Source organism: Aspergillus oryzae, chromosome 6 (assembly GCF_000184455.2).
Source record: "Aspergillus oryzae RIB40 DNA, chromosome 6".
Taxonomy (NCBI): domain Eukaryota; kingdom Fungi; phylum Ascomycota; class Eurotiomycetes; order Eurotiales; family Aspergillaceae; genus Aspergillus; species Aspergillus oryzae.
In genome coordinates this window covers 68,338-84,601 of record NC_036440.1, presented here as the reverse complement: position 1 = coordinate 84,601, position 16,264 = coordinate 68,338, and the positions used below count along the sequence as shown (strand labels likewise).

At 52.2% G+C, this 16,264-nt stretch overlaps 8 protein-coding genes across 8 annotated transcripts; 6 read left to right on the top strand and 2 right to left on the bottom strand.

Annotated features, from left to right (window-relative positions):
* Positions 1-964: 964 nt before the first annotated feature.
* AO090020000687 (uncharacterized protein) lies at positions 965-1,640 on the top strand (the record flags this gene model as incomplete). The annotated part of the gene is made up of 4 exons (XM_023237892.1): positions 965-987; positions 1,017-1,238; positions 1,290-1,474; positions 1,525-1,640. 4 exons carry the CDS (start codon positions 965-967, stop codon positions 1,638-1,640), a joined length of 546 nt encoding a protein of 181 aa, XP_023092939.1.
* Positions 1,641-1,876: 236 nt separating this feature from the next.
* AO090020000688 (uncharacterized protein) lies at positions 1,877-2,703 on the top strand (the record flags this gene model as incomplete). Its single annotated transcript, XM_023237891.1, has 3 exons — positions 1,877-2,277; positions 2,547-2,595; positions 2,689-2,703. 3 exons carry the CDS (start codon positions 1,877-1,879, stop codon positions 2,701-2,703), a joined length of 465 nt encoding a protein of 154 aa, XP_023092940.1.
* A 242-nt stretch (positions 2,704-2,945) lies between these two features.
* AO090020000689 (Zn(II)2Cys6 transcription factor) lies at positions 2,946-4,583 on the top strand (the record flags this gene model as incomplete). The annotated part of the gene is made up of 1 exon (XM_001824913.1): positions 2,946-4,583. One exon carries the CDS (start codon positions 2,946-2,948, stop codon positions 4,581-4,583), a length of 1,638 nt encoding a protein of 545 aa, XP_001824965.1.
* A 1,537-nt stretch (positions 4,584-6,120) lies between these two features.
* AO090020000690 (amidohydrolase family protein) lies at positions 6,121-7,086 on the top strand (the record flags this gene model as incomplete). The annotated part of the gene is made up of 1 exon (XM_001824914.1): positions 6,121-7,086. One exon carries the CDS (start codon positions 6,121-6,123, stop codon positions 7,084-7,086), a length of 966 nt encoding a protein of 321 aa, XP_001824966.1.
* A 476-nt stretch (positions 7,087-7,562) lies between these two features.
* AO090020000691 (uncharacterized protein) lies at positions 7,563-8,764 on the bottom strand (the record flags this gene model as incomplete). Its single annotated transcript, XM_023237890.1, has 5 exons — positions 7,563-7,834; positions 7,885-7,949; positions 8,006-8,391; positions 8,448-8,482; positions 8,536-8,764. The coding sequence occupies 5 exons, from the start codon at positions 8,762-8,764 to the stop codon at positions 7,563-7,565; spliced, it is 987 nt and encodes a 328-aa protein (XP_023092941.1).
* A 1,460-nt stretch (positions 8,765-10,224) lies between these two features.
* Positions 10,225-12,415, top strand: AO090020000692 (uncharacterized protein; the record flags this gene model as incomplete). Its single annotated transcript, XM_023237889.1, has 3 exons — positions 10,225-10,238; positions 10,304-10,930; positions 10,993-12,415. 3 exons carry the CDS (start codon positions 10,225-10,227, stop codon positions 12,413-12,415), a joined length of 2,064 nt encoding a protein of 687 aa, XP_023092942.1.
* Positions 12,416-12,897: 482 nt separating this feature from the next.
* Positions 12,898-13,975, top strand: AO090020000693 (resistance to Congo red protein; the record flags this gene model as incomplete). Its single annotated transcript, XM_023237888.1, has 3 exons — positions 12,898-12,950; positions 13,485-13,601; positions 13,672-13,975. 3 exons carry the CDS (start codon positions 12,898-12,900, stop codon positions 13,973-13,975), a joined length of 474 nt encoding a protein of 157 aa, XP_023092943.1.
* Positions 13,976-14,449: 474 nt separating this feature from the next.
* On the bottom strand, positions 14,450-15,923 carry AO090020000694 (putative MFS peptide transporter; the record flags this gene model as incomplete). The annotated part of the gene is made up of 3 exons (XM_023237887.1): positions 14,450-15,159; positions 15,212-15,858; positions 15,901-15,923. The coding sequence occupies 3 exons, from the start codon at positions 15,921-15,923 to the stop codon at positions 14,450-14,452; spliced, it is 1,380 nt and encodes a 459-aa protein (XP_023092944.1).
* Between the last annotated feature and the right edge of the window lie 341 nt (positions 15,924-16,264).

Below are 16,264 nucleotides of genomic sequence, written 5' to 3'. Positions count from 1 at the left end.
TGGGCAACCAAGAAAAAAAAAAGGAAAAAAATAGGAGCCCCCTTTTTCGGTGGTCTGTGCTTGATTCCCATACGGACCAATCATGCCTGGACCGTGACGGCTCCATAAGCTCCATAATCTCCATAATTCTCAGGGCCCTTGTCTATTCTCGTCTGGCAAAGAGGGTCTGCTGGGAAAGCAGAAGGGAAACATACGATGCTATAAAAAGAATGTGTCTGTTTCTCTTTCTGGTATGTCAAACTTCCGGAAACGGCTGCACGGGCGAGAGGTTATTTCAGATCTGTCCTCGCTCAGTGCAACGCTGCTCTCTGGTACGGCGATCTAGATATCTTGGCGAATGCCCCTATTTGTCTCATCTCAGCCCTACATGCGAATTTGTCTCACTGGGAGGTTTCGCCTGCCCCTTCCCGTGTATAGGGGGTCATGTATTCTGCTTTGGTCGATAGGTCTGGCTATCTTCTAATCATGGGGAGCCAAAAGTGTCTATCTACTAGCCTGTTGCATACCGGTCAGTCTAAATCTCCCTGATCGGATTGTATTTCCCCCGACGGCATGCCGTGGCCAAGCTTGAGTGATCTCTCCGATGTTCTGCAACCGTTTGACTGAGACCCACAGGGCACGTTACTAGGGCTTGGCGTACATCGTCAGGGACTTAAAGTATTTTCTCAATTTTTCACTCTAGAATTTTTCACTCTAGGTTAGTTAAAATGGAGTGGCCGAGAATCAGAAGGGAAATCTCCATTGATCTGTAAGCTCAATCGCAAATCTCGTATTTGCAAAAGTGTGGGTAGAATTGCAAGGTGGCAATGGGTCCAGACCGTCGAATTCCGTTGAGCTGACGGGAAGGTCGATCCGGCCGGAGACTTTTTCACTCGTTGGTTAAGCCACTCAATCGCTTAGACATCAATGTAGTTCTCCACCAAATCGACTTGCCATTTTGCCTTCTGCAAGATATGTTTCGATCATGGAATCGATGTTCTATCCAGGGTAAGATGATACAATATTCTATACACCAGGCTGACAAATGCTGCTCCGCGGCAAGGTTTAGCAAGCAGGGGTAAGAATCACATAATTCTTGTGGGTAGGAGATATGATATAAAAGCTGTCCTCGTACGTCTTCATGGCGTAAAAAATTCACTCACAATCGAACAACTTGAACCTTGGTGTACACGGAATCAGCACGTACAGAACGCAATGGCTCAAACTCGCATTCTCCTGACCGGGGCTACGGGCTACATGTGAGTATGCCTTACCATAGATCCCTAGAGAGCACGGCTAATGAGATACAGTGGTGGCTCGGTCCTAACCACCCTCAAGGCCAGTACTGCCGTTGAAGTACAGAGTGCACAGATCGACGTCCTCATCCGCGGGCCGGAGAGGGTTCCGGAGTTCGAAAACCTCGGGGTTGGAGTCATTGTCTTCACGAGCTTAGATGAGACGGAATTCATTCGGAAGCTCGCGAGCGACTATGATGGTGAGCATTGGGAAGGGTCCCAGGAAGACAGTTCTCTAACTGTATTCTAGTCATTGTCAACACCGCTTCCGCTTTTCACACTGAATCCGCTATTGCCATGATCACTGGTCTTCATGAGAGAGAGACCAAGACGGGCCAGAAAACCCACTTTATCCATGTGAGCTAGGAGCAGTAGGAGTTATCCAGGTCTACTCATTGACGAGTTATTAGACCTCCGGAACGTCCAGCATTGCCGACCGTCCAGTCAGCAAAGTCTACCTTGAATCCCGGGAGCTGCACGATACCGACGATGTATATGCGTATCAACAGAGTCGCGAGGCGCACGAGGCCTATAAACAGCGCACCACCGACCTGGCCGTCTTCCGCACTGGTATGGATCTTTCCGTCAAGACGACGATCATCATGGCCCCGACAATCTTCGGCATTGGCACGGGTCCTGTCAACCGGCTCTCGATCCAGATCCCCGCCCTCATCCGCCGTGCCTTGCACTACGGACATGCTGTGGTCATCGGGGATGGACAGGCCGAGTGGGACCATGTTCACATCGCCGATCTAGTGACCCTGTTCGAGTTGGTTCTAGTGAAGGTGTTGAAGGGAGAGGATGTGCCGTACGGAGCCAAGGGATTGTTGTTCGCAGAGACGGGTCGTCATACCTGGATGGATGTGTCTCGTGGCATTGCCGCGGCGGGTTCAGAGCTGGGCTTATTGGCGACGGATGAAGTTCGTAGTGTGTCCCTCCCAGAGGCTGCCGCCTGGGCCTCAAATGGCAATGCGCAGGTGCGAGAGCTGGGTTTTGCATCCAAGTGAGTCTCCTTAACCTGCTGCCATTGTCATCGGTACTAACCCTATCTTAGTGCTCGGTCGAAAGCCACGTTGAGCAGAGCATTGGGATGGCAACCACAGAAGACAGAGACGGACTGGCACGGTGCATTTAAGGAGGACTTTGAAGCGATTGCAAAGACTGTGATTTAGAGAATAGTTCATATACTTTCATTTTCATATCGGAAATCGGAGGAGTGATGCTTATACTCTCTTTTCTGAATCTGGCTGTCCTTTGACTATTTCCCAGTAGAGGCAGGGTAACTCGGCTGGGGAATGGCCAGAAAGTCCAAATTAGCATAGTCAGTCTACAAATCGCACGGTAATATCCAACCTGGCAGAGATGTCTATACTATACATACTTGAACAAATCGTCAGAATAACTATTATGATAGACTCTGGTAACGTAGTTTTGCGGGCGAATATGGGGAAACGAATAACCGTAACATACCATAGCGGAGCCTCCTCGTCCAATGATACGAAGCATAAAGTCTCCGGGGTCGAAATTGCAAAACGGGGAATTGCCTCTGGATGACAGTTGGATTATTAATCGATTGCAATTCCACACAACGAAGCAGACTTGAACAAATACGAAGTACACACACACTGCTCCCATGCTTTAACATACTCGATCCAATTTCTACCCTGCGACATGTCTGGACCAGATCATCCGCCAAAGACGCGAACCCGCAATGGGTGCGCCAACTGTCGACAGAGTCGGGTCAAGTGTGACGGAAAGGAACCCTCCTGCACGCGATGCTGGCAGAAAGGCTGGCAATGCACCAGGGAAAAGTTGACTCTCAAATGGAAGTCCGACTACCATAGCCGTGGGTTAGCATTCGGCCGGGAAGGAGTCTGGGGCAAAGGAACGCAGTCGAAGAAAAATTCTCGTGCGATCTCAACCGGGGAACAGAATTGGCATTTCAATAGCACGGTGTATCCGTGGAGCTTTGTCAATCAGGACATCTCGACACTCAGATGGCTTTACGACGAGGAAAGAGCCCCCGGTCAGTCATCATCCGTGGAGCTCAGCATGTTCGGTCTTAAACGCGACAGGCTCGGAGTGCCAGAGCAGGCCCCTTTGTGGTACTCGCCGCCAGTATTTCCCTATCCACAAGGGCAAAAATACGCAATCATGGTGGAATATTTCATCGATCAAGTCTGTCCTCGAACAACGTCAAGTCTAAAGATTGCTTCCCCTTTTACGTCTGTGATCCTTCCCTTTTGCTTGAGCGGCTCCGTGAACGGACTCGCAGCGCTCCAAGCACTGGCCGCGTGCTACTGGTCCCAATCTAACCCGGCACATACGAGCACCGCAGTGCGGTTAAAGTCTCAAGTCCTGAGAGAATTGCGCCGCATGATTGCGGCGGACCCATCCTATACCATCTCTCCGGATCCTGAAGTTCTGGTCCTGATGATGATGCTGAGTCTATACGACATAGTCGACCAGTGCGACAAAGGATGGATCGTCCACCTCCAAGGTGCGAAGGACATTATCCGGCTTCGGAGGAAAAACCTGACCAACGAGACGCAATGTCCAGTGACGGCCTTTGCAGAACTATTCTTCGCTTTTCAGGATGTCATGGGTCGCACCGCCTGTGCCAAGGCGGATTTGTTTGGCCCTTCTTTCTGGGATCAAACTGACCGTTCCGTCAATCCGTGGATGGGATGTAGCCCCGAGCTAGTCTCTATCCTCTTTTCCATCCTGGATCTCAGTCGAATCCGCCCCAAGATGGACACCGACTTGGCTCAAGAGGTGGACTTTAGCATGAGAGCTTCTGCCTTGAATCGAAGATTGGGTAGCCTTGTGCAAGTCTTGGCTGATCCAGAAGACCGCGCTCTCCAAGCGGTTGCCGATCTCAAGCGGCTGGCATGCACCGTCTATCTGCACTGCGCTTTATACGACGCAGAGCCATCTACCCCAATCGTTCGCAGTCTCGTCCGGCGAATCATAGAGAAATTGTCCGCCTTGCTCCAAGAGAATCTCATCATCAATGCAACATGGCCAATTTTTGTAGCTGCCGTTGAGCTGGATCCTGCGGATGGAGAGGATTGGCAGGATCCGGTCACGGGGGAGCTGGTCTGCGGACGAGCTTTGGTCCTGAGAGCGTTGGCTACGATGGCCCAGTCCACGGTCACCAGTGTGGCGCGCGTCCGCTCCATCATTGAAACGGTTTGGCAGTCGCGAGACTGTGATTTAGCCGCCGGATCGTCCCGACGGCAATCCTCCCAACACAATGATTGGGAATGGTATGTGGTGCCGCTGAGCGATGCATTGAGTCTGGTATAGCCATGGATTTGACAGATATGTCTGTCCATCACATCGAAGTTATCCTTATCTCCAACTGTGTCCACGTGGACTGACATCAGTACGTCAGTCTTCGGCCCTGCTGGCAGGTTTATAACTTTATATCAGTCTGCATAGGAGTATCAAATCTCCAACAAACTCGTCATATCACCACAACTGCCACCATCATGACTAGCCTTCTCCACCGTCCCGGGCTGCAATCCCTCTACAGGGTAAGCATCCCTCAAGACTTACAGCGAAACCTCTGGCCCCTGATCGCCGGTAGTTTGACGCTAGGGATCCTTTCGTGGGCCATTTACGACTATCGAGATTGGGTGGGCTTTGGTGAGAGAACAGTTTATGATCCATTTACGGCTCGCGCTTGATCTGACGCTCGCTTGAGGTACCGGTGGCATACCACCCACTATCCGCGGCTGGTTTAAAGCCAACCGACTCCGCATTGTGAGAGCCTTCAACTACCTGTGCGGCGATGATCTGCAAGGTCCATCAGGCCTGCCACAAACCGAACCCCGGTACCTCCCACCGACCCTGCCCCAAAGAGCAAAGGGGCCTCCATCACTGAAGCCGAGGTGAGAAACACAATGCTGGACTACCATAGGTAACATGCTCTGACATTCAGTCCGCACGCTTAAGAACCCTTCCCCAGCGACAGTGCCCAGAGCCCATTGAGCCACAAGCCAGAGACGTAGGTTCAGGGACCAGGCTACCTCACCACATCTCTAACGTAGCGCTTAGACATTATTCAACCTGATGAACGATTTACACTCCCAATATCCTCATTTACTCCATCTGGGCTTGTCTAAGACAGAAGGTGGTACTGTTGATGCCATTTATGCACGGTCGGAACTCCCCGACATGCAATCCTGAAGCAGCGGCTGTTGGCTATGAAATCGCGCATGCTCACCCGGCTGACAACTCCCTACATGTGTTGCTTTCTCCAGTCGATGCCTGTACGGTGATTGAAGCTGCCTGGGGCCGGCGATTTGCGGTCCCATCAATGGTGCCTCCTGGATGGGTAAGCCTCATGACATGCGATCTATGCAGGATACGACGAAGACCGATGCTAACATAGCCCCAGGATAGATCATGGTATACGCACCACGAAACAGCGAGGAGGTAGAAGTTATTTCTCGGATAGTCCGAGCTGCGATTCAGTGGACGACGGGTACCAAGCTGGATTAATTCGCCTAGTAGCGCCATTCTGGGTTGTTATCAGTTGGAGATTAAAGGACGATGGATAGCTGGATAACATCATCCCATCCACCACGCGCATAGCTTGAATAAACAAGGCGAGATTTTAGCGCAGGAACTAAAGCCAGACGCCAACTCAAATTTATAGAGTAGAAATCGACGCGTCATATAACCTCGCTATCTCACGTACGCCGGATTTATGGCTCGGCCTCGGAGTTAAAGATCATGATAATGTCCATCTTACGACTATAAGAACTCAACCATCCACCACTGTTTCCAAGACTGGCTAACTATACAAATACTGTCTCTGTCAAATATTCTTACAGTCATGCCTCCTTTCATTACCCTCGAAGAGCACTACGCCTCGCCGAAAGTCCGCGAAGCGAGCTCAGAGGCCCGTGAACATTACGCATACTTCCCGCCTGCTATAATGTCCAAGTTAGAGTCACTCGGGGAGGAACGTATCCAAGATCTCGATAAAGGGAATGTCTCTCTCCAAGTCATTTCCCACGGTCCGGGCAATTTATCGCCACCTCTCTGCTCCGAAGTAAACAATGACCTGGCATCCGCCATTGCCAGAAATGCCACTCGACTAGCGGGATTCGCCATGCTCCCGATGAGCGAGCCAGCTGCTGCCGTGGCCGAACTCGAGCGCTGTGTGACAGAACTGGGCTTCGTTGGAGCCTTGGTGGATAATCACCTGGACGGGCAATTTTACGACGATGAACGTTTCTGGCCCATTTTCGAGAAAGCGCAACAGTTAGACGTTCCGATCTATATCCACCCTACGTTTGCATCCGACTCCATGATGGAACATTATAAAGGAAACTACAGTGACTCTGTGGCGCTGGCGTTGAGCGCCTTCGGCTGGGCCTGGCACGCCGAGACCGGACATCATATCCTCAGGTTATTCGCCAGCGGGCTCTTCGATCGCTTCCCAAGACTGAAGATCGTGATCGGACACATGGGTGAGTTGCTCCCCTTCCAATTGGACCGCGTCTTTGCTATCTCGGACCGATGGGGCAGAGAGAGAAGTTTTCGGGAGGTCTGGAGGAATAATATCTGGATCACGACTAGTGGCATGTTTTCGTTGACGCCGCTTGCTTGTCTTCTGCAAACGACTTCGATCGATCATGTGTTGTATAGCGTTGATTATCCTTTTTCACCGAATGAGAAAGGATGGCAGTTCTTTGAGGAGATTGAGAAGAGTGGCTTGATCACCGGGAGAGATCTGGAGCTATTTGCCTATCAAAATGCAGAGGCATTACTCCGTGTCAGGGCGGTAAACGTGTGAATCTCCCTCTTTTTTTTTTTTTTTTTCTCCGGCGTGGGTTAGGATTAGAGAGGTTGTTAATGCGTGCCACTGTCGCTCTATATCTCAGGTTGTCTTTACCGCCGCACGTTGAACACGTAGAACCAGGCTGCGAAGTTGGTCTTTAAAAAGCTGCTACACACGTGCCATGGACAGCGCCCACAAGAAGCTGTTCAGGTGGGAGAAATTTGGGCGGACATAAATTCTCAGTTCCCAAATCTAATCCAAGGGAGGTTAATATTATACTACAATTGCATCTTCAGATATATAACAGGGGGTAGGGAAGATGAAAAAGCGATCTTTAGAAGCCAAATGGTATAATGCAACAAAGAAAAGTATTGCAGACCGAAAAAAAAAAAAAAAAAAAAGAAAAGAAAAGAAAAGAAAAGAAAAATACCGTGAAGAGGAATCTTGTGTCAGGCTCAATCTCAACCCGGAACAGAGCCGGCGAAAACGTCCTATGGAATAGCATATGTAGTCTGTGTGGGCCATTGAGGTTCTGTGACATAACTGGCGTAGGTGGAATGGCTGTTGGCATCATCTCGACAATCGGCAGTACCACGACGTTTGCCAGAGATTGGACATGAAGCGGTCAAGCTATGGTTGCTGGGAATAGCGAAAGTCATCCTCGACCACAGGCGGATGATCGGCCGCACAGTCGCCAGACTGCCAGCGGTGATGCCCAGGCCAGCTTCGACGTTGGAGCAGATGGAGATTTGTGTGGTTGCGTCTGCGAATGGTTAGGATTGTGAAGCAGTAGCAGTAAGAGGTGCAACGAACGGAGAAAGTCTGGACTCTTGGCCGAACCGAGATACGGGACGCGGGCGATCACAGCAGCGCTCGCTCTACAGAAAGGGTTTTAGTGTCAAGTACAACAATCCAGGGCGGTTCCAGAACGAACATGCAAGCAATCCCTAAGATCCCCGCCACGGCGGTTTTCGTCCGACGATCCATTTGAAGCCTCCAGATGAGGAGCACTGGAAGGATGCCGATAATGAAATCACAGGTTGCCGCCACCGCACTGTACATGTATACAATGCCGAGGAGCAAGTCCATATCCAGGCAGTGTCCTTCGATCGACAGGCGATCCCAATAATAGGAGACTGGCTGGCATTGGAACATCGCCACGAAAAAAAGGACAATCCCCACCGTCGTGGACAGCGCCATCACTGCATAGAGAATCCAAATATGGATGCGCTCGACGGTTAGACGAAGTAAACTGATGGTAATTGATAGTCGGCCGATCGTCACGGTGGTGACATACAGAATCTGGCCAAGCCACCAAAACTAATCAATGAGAAGGGTCAATCAAAATGGCGGCAAAGGAGGAGAACAACACTGACCAAGTATCCGCGACGGATGTCCTCGGGTCGGTCAACTAGGTATGTCACCGTTTTCCCGGCTCCAGAGGAGGCGTTGAGGAAGGTACACACGGCGAATGCCACATTGAAAAGCTCGAATAGCTGTCAGCGCGAATCCAGGAGAAGATGAATGCGAGACTGCACACCATCGCCATGACCATCAATGCATCATCGTGCCCGAAGGCGCGCACAATACTCAATCGAACAAAACATCGTAGACCAACCGCCACCAGCGACGTCCCTAGGAAGACGGCGGTGACTATAATTAGGGCATTGCTATTGTTACTCCCAGATCCCATTGTCCAGTGACGGTGACGGTGGCTGTACCTAGATATCGAGACGGGCTCTCGGACAGCCTTCGAAAACTGGGGTCTGGGGAGTTCTTCAGGATCTGCAACATTGCTGATATAATAATTGATCACTTGCGCAAGGGAAGTAAACTCTATTGACTGAGAGATCTGACACGTTGGCTCAAATTCATGTTCATCTTAACCATGGTTGTTTCCGCGCTGGGCCGTGGAACCTCGACGGAGTCTAGACTACAACATCAAGCGTCAAGGTAGGTTCCAGCTTATTCGTTCTTTGGGTTTCTCAAAAATGGGATCATTTAAACTCAGCAAATCGTCAGATGATGAGCACCATTCGATAGTACAAGCATACAGGTAGGTAGTTACCTTGGGCACCGATTTGATCCATCCTATCGGTAGGTTACCCGTCATAAAGCAAGTTAGTCATGCTTTCACTGATCGACGATGGAAGGTTTCGCGACATCACTCGCATATCCGCTCGGACCTCTTCATAGTATGTCATCTTTTTCCAAGGGCCGACAATAGTACACCACCAGGGCTTCGTATCCTCGTCTACAGATATACAATTTTGGTTTGGTTCAGCATTGCGCCAGAGATGTGACCCCATTAGGGCTCCACCTCCACAGAACTGGTTACAGGCGGCCCGATGAGGCAACGTGGCATGCGGGTGAGAGATCTGCTTGGCAACATTGGACAACGATCACACTTCAGGACAGCCTGCCTCTTTGAGATATTGTGTACATACTTACTCCGTCCAGTGCCATCGGTGGAACTAATTGCCAGCCACGTCACGTGCGATCAGCCCCGGAACCTTACCGAGTTGGGTTATTCTATTGGCCCTCGTGCAAAGGAATGGGGACTTGGATATCCACCCAAATATGTAGGATCCTAAAGGCACACGGCGATCAGCGGTAGAACTAGAACGTCATGGATACGTCATTCTAGATTGCTTGGAAAACTTGTCTCTTGGCAGGATTTAAAGGTTCACAACAGGCATCAATGCAGGAACGGCGAGAAAGGAGTGAAGACCGAATCAATTCGAAGACATTGCCCTACCGAGAACCGCTGGAGGTACACCAAAAAGGAACCGGACAGACTTGTGAATTGGGCGTATCGCTCGAGAGGGCAGGTCCATTTCGAAGTTCTTGCATGTTTGGATCAGGGATAGCATAAGACCCCGTGACCAAGCCCGTGCGCTCGCTCTGATTGGCGGGAAGGTGCATGGCGACCATTCATCGGCTCTCACTTCCGTCCCAATCGTGAGCAACAGCGCAAACCAACTCCTTCTGTTTCATGCCGCGTGGATGGAGCAAACGTGCGATCACGCTGGGTACTGTCGTTGCAGACTCTACTAGTAGTACTGTACATAAAATAGGACACCCCCGTGCCCTACGCTATGGACTTCCACTGACACACGCCACGTCGCGAGACTCACGGTAGAGAGCGGGAAAATGTTTGGCAAGAGGTAATTTGAAATGCGCATACGCGACCGACATTCACCCTGGCGTCGGCTCAACAGCACTTCTTCAGGAAAACATCGCAGAAACCGAACGAGGAGCTCATTCGAGAATTTCGCAATGATTTCCCCCATGTCTTTTCCGAGCTTTCGATCGCGTCGACGCTCCACCCGCAGGGTCTTGTCACCCACGCCCAACCAGGTGCCCTGCAGCCTGCGCCCTGGAACGAACAACCGTCCATGCGATCGAATCTCGTCAATTTTGTGAGTCCCACGGGTCAGCCGCAGGGCTTACACACGCCACTGCCCGATCAGATGTGCGCCGTCTTGCATAGCCCGGCGGGGGACTTGCACACCCCGACCGTGGAGTGGAACCTGACCAGCTCGCCCTCCCGCTGGACACAAATGCTCAGTGGCCAGACGATTCGTTCCCAGGATGACCCTCTACCCGCCAACATCGCCATGTTTCCCTCGGTCGACCCGAGCCAGGTCTTCTCCAATGCGAACCCATTCGCCCCGACGTTCGATGAGCCACCCAGCGTCACGCGCTATTTTGATCATGATCACCGGGAATACATGGCCCCGGATGAATGCGATCGGAAAGAGTCATTCGCAACCTCCGTCCGGGAACTCTCAACGGATCACTCAGTATCGCTGGCGTCGAATGTGCCGGAGAGGGTCTCCGTACATCCAGAAATTCCGTACTTCTTTCCCCAGTTCTCTCTCGGCCAGCGATGGACGCTAACGTGGGCAAACCATGCAGATTCCGCTACCATGTCATCCTCCATGCGCCCACCGCGATGTTCGACCATGCCCGCGATATCCCCGTGACCTATCTGAACAAAGCTCAGGCCTACACCATCACGGTCGTCGACTCCCGCCCACCGGTCGCGCCCACCCGGCCGGTTCAATACCGGACCCGAATCGGAATCGCGTTCGAAGAACTCACCCACCGATCCAACCCGGCCCTTTGCTGGCAGCTGTGGCACGACGCGCGGGGTGGGAGTGACGCCGAGCGACGCGGCAGTAGCCCCTGTGCGGTGGAATTGGTGGCGCTAAAGGGAGGTGGCCGGGAGACGCCTGATCCGACGTGGCATCTGGAGAGTGCGTCCTTTAACCAGTTCTGTGTGTCGTGGACGAGCTCGGGCGAGGCCCATTCGGCAGAATGCCGGATTCTCGTGCGATTCCACTTTCTCTCCACGGATTTTACTCAATCCAAGGGGGTGAAGGGGGTTCCAGTGAGACTATGCGCGAAGACAGAGAGGATCTTGTCCCCGGAATGCCCACCGGAAGGCGAGACCGAGGCGGAGATATGCTACTGCCGGGTGAAGGTCTTCCGGGATCATGGTGCCGAAAGAAAGCTGGCGAACGATGTCGCTCACATCCAGAAGTCGATTGAGCGTGTCGAAAAACAAATCGCCCGGGCGGACTACCACGGTGGTGCTCTAGGTAAGAAGCAGAAACGCAGGAGCGTCGCGCGCGGACCCACCCCGAGTGATCCCACCCGATCGATGAGTCGCTCCCCCAGCGTATCTACCCCGGGCGACCTATACAAGGTCCTATACGATCTACAACAGCTGTTCTCCTCAGCCCTCTCGGTGAGTGTGTTCTCTCTGCCTGGGGATGAGCAGGACGACCCCGATCAGTTGGCTGGCATCACGCTGGGGAACCATCCTCCTTCGTCGCCCGGTGGGACGGACGTTCGTGGCGATACCGACCACGATGGTCCGACTGAAGATGGGTTACCTGGTCGACCGTCTCGGTCTCCCGTCCAACGGTCGTTCAGTATCACTCCGGGCAAGGCCTCGGCGGCAGACCCGGCACCCGGTGAGCTTTGTCAATTTCGGCGTGCACTGAACGGGAGAGCTAACCTATTCTCAGTGGCCTGTTTCTATGTCCAAATCCAGAAGAATCACCGTTCGAGTACCTACTACCATGCGATGTACCTAGCGCAGCGGACCGTCCGCGATTTGGCGTTGCAGCTATCCAAGCTCGCTCGGATCGACCTGAGAGGTATCGTTCGCGTGGTCCATGTCAAACGAATGGGATTATCGATCATAGTCGATGACGATGTGATCCAACACCTGCCAGAGGGTCAAGACATGATTGCGAGCTTCGTAGAGACCCCCGCCGTGAACCGTGATCTGCGTTGCCGGCCTCGTTTTGAGGTGCGATTGACCTATTAGACATGATTGGCGCCTCACGTCAGTGATCTTCATAGTTTACTGGATAATATCCTTCCAAGAGAATCATAAACACACCCGTAACCGCCCGGCAGATCTTACGCCGAGGACTCCGGATCCGCATAAGAATTATCGTAGATCGACGAAACCTCGATGACCCCCGGGGGGAGCATACATAAATTATCTTTAGATTGCAGCCATACGTCAGATTAGATGACTAGAGATGAGTCAACAATTTACGAACTTCTAAGGTTTTTCATGGTTTTCTTCCTTGTTGAGGCTAGCGTAGCTATGTGGTGTGCGATATATATATGCGCACTCCTGCGTAGAGTGTATGGCACACTGAATCTGGGGTCGCCCGGTAAGGCGTTGACAGTGGGGAGACACCTGCATAAACAGTGGGTCATGATGATGGAGTCGTCGCGATATCGAGATGATTTCATCGATGTGAGTACCAAGGATGAACCCTAAGGGCCATGCGAGACATGACGAGGTCACGTGTGATGCTCTCTGATACTCTGCCCTACAAAACTTCTTCGTTAGTTTACCCATCCCAGGGTCAACCTCATAGACTCCGCCCTGTCAGCCACCCGCGGCGTTCCAGACTTCTTCCACGGCACTCGTTCTCCGGCACAGCCCAAGAAATTCGAAATCAATGCACTGCGCCTCAAGCGGTGACTCTTGGGGCCAAGAACTCACTGCCCGTCTGATTGGAACGTGACCGGCGTGTGACGTCAGCCAACCTTAGGCAGTGACCTCAGGCCGCAACTAGTCCCGATCCGGACTGGTTGCCAACGGTGGCTCATTCAAGATATCTCGTATATCAGGCCCGGATGTCCTGGCCCCAAGACAGAACAGAAAACTTTGTGTTCTTTCCTACACACTCGCTCAGTCTTCAATCGCTGTATCCTCTAGTCTGCGCTACTCTTTTATCTGGCCATGGTCACATAGTAAGTCACACCAGAGACTCCCACTCTTCCAGTTGCTTCCGACTTTCGACGTCATGGCATTGTTTGCGACAAACCTGGATATCTTGGCTTATTTCACACAATCTCTGACTAACCAATACCAGTTGCCGCGACCGGTGGGGGAACATCTATCGGTGTCGGTCGTCATGGCATAACTGGGGTCGTTGGGTCTTACTGGCCGTCATCATCGTAGTAGCCTTGATAGCCTTCTTCTTTTACGCGTACGTTACATCCCATCGGCCTCCCAGTCCGCCGTTTTTGGGACCCTTTACTGACAATATATCTCCATAGATGTCTCTCGGCTCGTAAACGCCGTCGCCACGGTCAACGACCCATCTACGGCACCGGCTGGATCCCAGGCACACAGCCTCCGCCAGGCCAATGGCAGCAACAGCAATATCCATCTCAACCACCACCTGCGCCGCCGGGATACCAACCGTCCACCGAGCATGGATACGGGCAGAATTACGGTTCAAACCAAGGGTACTTTGGTCAGCAGCAGTACGGATCCGAGCTACAGCAGCCACCGAACGCATATGCGCGAGACGGCGTATACTCACCCCCCGCGGGACCACCGCCGGGTCATCCGAAGTAGGGGATACCAGAAAAGAAGTTTATGGATACATATAGACGTAATACATGGTTACGAAAGGAATTGACGAAGTGCCATTGGGCGTGTTATGATAATCGGGTTACGGTGGCTTCAATTCGAGGGTAATCGGAGTTTCTTTGATTTTCTTTCCACAGGGGGCTTTTACTAGATTTCTGGCGTCTGGTTGGACATGGAATACCAGATACCTATTCTTCGATAAGTTAATGAAATACGTCTCATTTATACTATGAGAACAGAACAGAAAGTGTTGCACGGTAATATACTGGTTGATACCCAATTACTCTGATAGTCGTAGGTATTCCTTGCACCATGATTATCCGATCCAATGATGGGTTAAGATACCATGTAGATCCAATACCTTGTAGCATAAGAGGACGTGCATGATAATCAAATCCACACTAGTTTGACCCAGAGTCATATGACCTCCCCCGTCAGCACAGCTCGTCGCTCACCACCTTACAACTCCTTGCCCGCCCGTTCACTCTTCGTTGTGAGCGTGGTATCAACATAATCCTTTTCCTCAATCATAAATTTATCATGATTCAGCGACCGGAACCGGAACCAAAACAAAATGGTCTGGACGGCCAGCGCTACTGCTGGTGCGCCCCAAATCCAAATTAAATAAGGGTCCTGCGTGACGGGGATGAGGACCTCACCCAGCGCACTGGACAGCGCTGTGGTGAACAGGAAGATGGCCATCACTAGCCCGCGCATGGAAGGAGGAGCGCGCGCATACGCCAGTTCATACGCCGTGACGTTGCAGAAGAGCTCCGACAGGGCACCCAGAATGACATTCGGGAGCTGCCACCAGATCAGGAGCGGACTGACGCCCGCGTCGCAGGATGAGGCGTAGTACCCGCAGGGTGAGGTCTTGTACACGCGCCACTGGACGATGGCACCGATCACCCCCGAGATCATGGCCAGAACAAAGCCGAAGGTGATGCGGCTGATGCGCTCGAACTTGATGTTGTAGCGCAATAGCAGGGGGTAGAGAATGTAGCTCAGCACAGGTGTCGCGACAATGATGGTCAGGGCGTTGAAGTTGTTCAACAGGTCATTTGGAGCTCCGTTTGTCGTCATGGAGGCGCCTTGGTTACTTGCGACCGAGCCAATACCGCCGTCGTTGATGTTGTAGATGGGGAAGTAGAAGAACACTTCCGTTGCGACTGCGGAGGGTTAGCATGATATAGAACAGTGCAAGTGTGAAAGACGACATACCCAAGGTCCGACGGACGTCATCCACTAGCTTGTCGGTCCATTCCACCTGGATGCCCTCCGCGGCCAAGACGCTCGGTCGCGCTGCGTCAAAGAAGTTCTTGCGCCAGACTCGAAACTTGTTGCGCCGCAGTGCCATAGAGATGATCTTCACGGCGTTGTTCAGATCGGAGCTTCCACTCGGTGGCTGCTTGTGAGTTCTCTTGTAAGCCAACGCCAGGACCACGGGCAAAAGGAAATAGATAATCCCCGCCAACAGAAACGCAAGCCAGTAGCCCACAAACTTCTCCGCGTACGTGGTAGCGAGCATATAAAAAGCACCAACGTTGACCACCCCGTAGAAGATCAGCATGGTGCGGCTACTGGTCAGTTCGGGGTCCACAATCACTTTCTCCCCGGATTTGAGCACTTTGTTATAGGCCTTCTTGTTCCGATGCTGGTCCAGGATGGTCGGTGCAATGTTTGGCTTGAATATCCCAGCGCCAAGCGCCAGGGTCAGCAGACTGATGATGAATGGAGGCGCCGAATGCGCCGTGCCCTTCTGCAGGACAGATGGAAGGGCACCAAAGATCTGGATCAAGTGCGCGATACCGCAGATCAGGACACCTACACAAATGGCCTTGTACCGACCGACATGAACGTCGGCCCACCTGTGAGCGTTAGTACTGGGCAATGTCGACAATCAATCGTACCAAGCGAGGGGTGAAAGTGGCATCGTACCATCCTCCCAGAATTGGAAGTATATAGGCCAGAAAGGCGAACAGCAACACCAATCCGGAACTTGCCTGCAAGCCCATTCCCAACCCTCCAGCAGTCTCCTGCGTACCACGCGGTGGAGCACCCGCGCCATTCCCGCCTATAAACTACTGTCAGCCAATTCCTTGACTCAAGTTTTTTGGATGACAAGCATGCCTTTCGGTAGAGGAAATTCAATAAAGTTGGAGAAGACAGTCTGAGCACCGAAGTAGGAGGCTCGCTCCGCGAATTCAACCAGGCATAGCGAGTATGACACGATCGGCAGGTTGTCCGCGACTTTGCGGAGCGCGCTTTGCTCTT